This window comes from Falco biarmicus, chromosome 14, assembly GCF_023638135.1.
Source record: "Falco biarmicus isolate bFalBia1 chromosome 14, bFalBia1.pri, whole genome shotgun sequence".
Taxonomy (NCBI): Eukaryota; Metazoa; Chordata; class Aves; order Falconiformes; family Falconidae; genus Falco; species Falco biarmicus.
Window position 1 is genome coordinate 8,529,510 of NC_079301.1, and position 3,334 is coordinate 8,532,843.

General features: G+C 44.1%; 1 protein-coding gene across 1 annotated transcript; it reads right to left on the reverse strand.

Moving 5' to 3' along the window:
* On the reverse strand, positions 1–3,083 carry LOC130158903 (adhesion G-protein coupled receptor G4-like). Its single transcript, XM_056360009.1, has 3 exons — positions 2,903–3,083; positions 319–484; positions 1–211 (listed from the first exon to the last, which is right to left on the reverse strand). The coding sequence occupies exons 1-3, from the start codon at positions 3,049–3,051 to the stop codon at positions 35–37; spliced, it is 492 nt and encodes a 163-aa protein (XP_056215984.1). The 5' UTR covers positions 3,052–3,083; the 3' UTR covers positions 1–34.
* Positions 3,084–3,334: the final 251 nt, after the last annotated feature.

A 3,334-nucleotide genomic window follows, 5' to 3' on the forward strand; every position in this document is an offset into this window, starting at 1 on the left:
CACACTAAGAACAGCCGAACTGATAACTGCTGTGTTAGCATTCGTTAGGAGTCGTAGTTACCACAAAGAGTGAAGTAGTGCCAAAAAACTTAAACTGGATCTTTGAATGCTTGTCTGGGTCAGCGTGCTCGATCCCTAGGAATTTCTTCAGTGATTTTGGCAAAAACACCGAGGCCATGGCCTTTTTGAATGGGTTTTCTTGAACATTGATCTGCAGGAGAGAGAGGTGGCATGCTCAGAGCTGCCTTCCTCGGTCAAAGACACAACAGCACAAAAATAACAGAAGGATTGTCTGGTTCAGTCATACTTTGCTCTCACCTTGAGATCCATGCCTCTGTTGTAGGAGGTAACGCCAAAGGCCAGCCCTCCAAACACGCTGGGATCTGGGTGCATCACCAGCAAAGCCAAGGAGGTGGTTATAACAGACGCCTGTCTTTCTGTGTAAGTCACCTTGTAGCCTATCTCTTCAGTTGTCTTCAGGATACTTTACCAAGAGCAGCATCGAGAAAGAAAAAAAGAAAAAGAAACATCTCTTGAAACGCTCTCCTAGCTTCATAATATGCATCCAGGAGATAACCAGCTAAAAACCTCTGCTCTGATTTATGATCATAAGAAGTAATCACTGGAGTGGAATCAGTCCATTTTGGGGTAGATAGCATTTTTTCTGGCAATTGTTTTCTTGTCAAGTGATGGCAAGCAGTTGAGTTAGCATGTTTCAGTAGGCTGGAAGCCTGGCAGGTGGGAGAAACCCTCCTGTGGGGACAGCACAAGGTGGTTCTGGGAAGACCTGAGGCAATATTCACACCCAGTCAAATACGGTATTTCATCTGGAAGGCAGTAGCGTGTAAAACCTACTAATTTGCTTATTTGCAATCATCTAATTGTACCCTCAGGTAAAATATCAGAGCCAGAATAATTCACTCTGCAAGGGACCTCTGGAGGTCTGTCCTCCCACTCCCCACCTCCTCCGGGCAGGGCATGCTTTAAAGCTAGGTCAGTTGCTCAGGGTCTTCTTATCCAGTAAAGCTCTGAATACCTCTGAGGATGGAGATTTCACAGGCTTTCTGGGCCCTGCTTTCGGTGGGGTTTAGTCTAAGTAGAGAGAAAAGGCTGGAACGTAAAGGAAGCAGCAAATTAGGGTTGTTTAATGCTCACGGGTATTAAGAGTCAGAGACAGCTCTGTGTCTTGCCTGGACTCCCGGCAGGCTACTCAGCAGCATGCAAGAACGGGTAATACTTTGCTGAAAATGTGCAAGACAGCTGGCCCCAACAGGCTAAAGGAAAACCTTCCCGGCCTTCTTTGGGCTGGTGTTATCTTCATGCATCGTCAGTCCCGGACACACAAGGCCCCCATGGGATCCTTTCAACCACAGCTGCCCTAGAGCCACCAAGTCTGGAGTTCAACTTTCCCAAATTATCTGGGATCCCAAATCTCTACTGAGGCCTGAAAGAAGGAGCATAATAGCTCTTGTGAGGATGTCATTCTAGCACTTGTCAGGTATCACCACAGCGGCTGTGCTCTCCTCGGTTTTAAAGTAAGGTCTGATTTAGAGAAAAGTTTAAATACCCAAGACTCTCTGCCCACTAAAGTTGTGAAGACATCGTTATTACAACTTGTACATTCCAACTCCGTCTTCGTTAAGGATCAGGAATCCAGGGCCTATGAGAATATCATCCTTGTCCCTAAAACCTTACATTTCACAGGAGGAGCATTCAAAGTAATGGATATTTCACTTAAAAAACCCCACAGCCTATTTGGGAAGGCAGAGGTGTTGAGTGCTGGCAGCTATCACAGCCCCCACTCCCCACGCTGCAGTGCAGTAGACTTTGAAGAGGGAGCACACAGCCAGAAGGATCACGATGCTGTCTCTCTGACAGATTTGCTAAGCTATTTCTGTCTACTCCTCCTTGCGGACTCCTGACTTCGGAAAGGCAATGCAGAGTTGTTCAGTGCAAAGAACTGGGCCATTGCATAGGCTGCACCCCACCTAGAACTTCAGCGGAAAGCTTTTCTCGCTTTTAATATTTCTTATTTTAATAGTTCTTATTAAAATATCGTTTGACGTTACGTGAAACAGAAAATTGCAGATGGGCACAGTCTTTCAGATGAGAGATGCTGAAAGGCTTTTTAATATGATGAACACAGCATCTCTCACGCTGCTGGCTAGCGTTGGGCCGTGCAAAGCAGAATAATCTTTCCCCTTTGGAGCCTCAGGCCGTGTGGTGAGAAGTGGGTGAGCTGTCTTGCCCAAATCAGAATTGGGCAAACCCTGTGTACCTGCATTTGCCTTTGTAAAGGCTGGCAGTAGTTTTCTGAACAGTGCTCTGCTCAGCAACAGAAGCCAGGCATTTCAAAAACAGGTAGTTGAGTTACCTTTAAGATCTCAAAGGAGAGAGATGCTTTTAAAGTTATCTGGCAACCTCGATTTTACCATGTGTGAGAATTGCATAATGGATGTAGGATCCTAAACGTAGATTTTGAAGTCTAACACTGAATAGCTATGTTTGAAAAATCTGTATCAGCACAGGTACAGCACCCCAGCCTGGTGTGCTGGCAGAAGGAATGTGGGTCTCCAGGCTGACCTGCCAACAGATCTTACTGCTGAGCTGCAAAGATCACCTCTGAGATGAGACGGCATCTAGGCAGCCTGCCCGCTCTGCCTCCAGGCTGCAGTGCCCACAGAGAACAACTCTCTGATGGTGACTTCTGCAGGACTGGGACTACTAAAAGCACCTTTGACAGCACAAAAACCAATTTCTACTGCCAAGAACCTCAAACATGTTTAAGGTCCAAGCACAGAAATTGCTAACTCTTGTGGTGATAGTTTAATAGACTGAATGAATTACTCCATGGTGCCGTTTTAGCTTAGGAAGCCACTTCTGGGCAAGTTATCTTACTTACCTATTGGTCATTTTTCTAATGTTCTGATCTTTTTCTTGCAGCAAAATATAGTTTAGTATAGACAATATAGTCTCTGCAAGTGTCATGCTCATATCTGCAAGCCTTGTGATATCAGAAATTTTACTTGCAACGATTTCTAATTCTTCCATATGCAGTGTTGCATCTGGCAAGAGGTATAAAATACGCTGTACAACATCTTGTGCATTCTCTAAAAAAAAAAATATATAGATTATTTATGTGGCATAGCTATATAGCTACATGTCTCTATGATAAAGCAAGGAGTTAGTTTGCTTCTCCTCTCTTCCTATATAGTCATAATGCTTCTAATCTATTTCAAAATTATGTCTTAAAAATAAGTCAATAAGCCCTCAAAATGTCAATGAAACAGGCAAAAACTTCAAAATAAAATCTGGATATTTCAGATTGTATTTT

What these genes read in the sequence shown, in the direction of transcription:
- LOC130158903 (XM_056360009.1), bottom strand. Translation starts at nt 3,051, where the DNA reads ATGGAAGAATTAGAAATCGTTGCAAGTAAAATTTCTGATATCACAAGG. An exon ending in ATTAGAAAAATGACCAATAG is followed by an intron (nt 485 to 2,902) that starts GTAAGTAAGATA and finishes CTCTTGGTAAAG; the next exon opens with TATCCTGAAGACAACTGAAG. An exon ending in ACAGAGGCATGGATCTCAAG is followed by an intron (nt 212 to 318) that starts GTGAGAGCAAAG and finishes TCTCTCCTGCAG; the next exon opens with ATCAATGTTCAAGAAAACCC.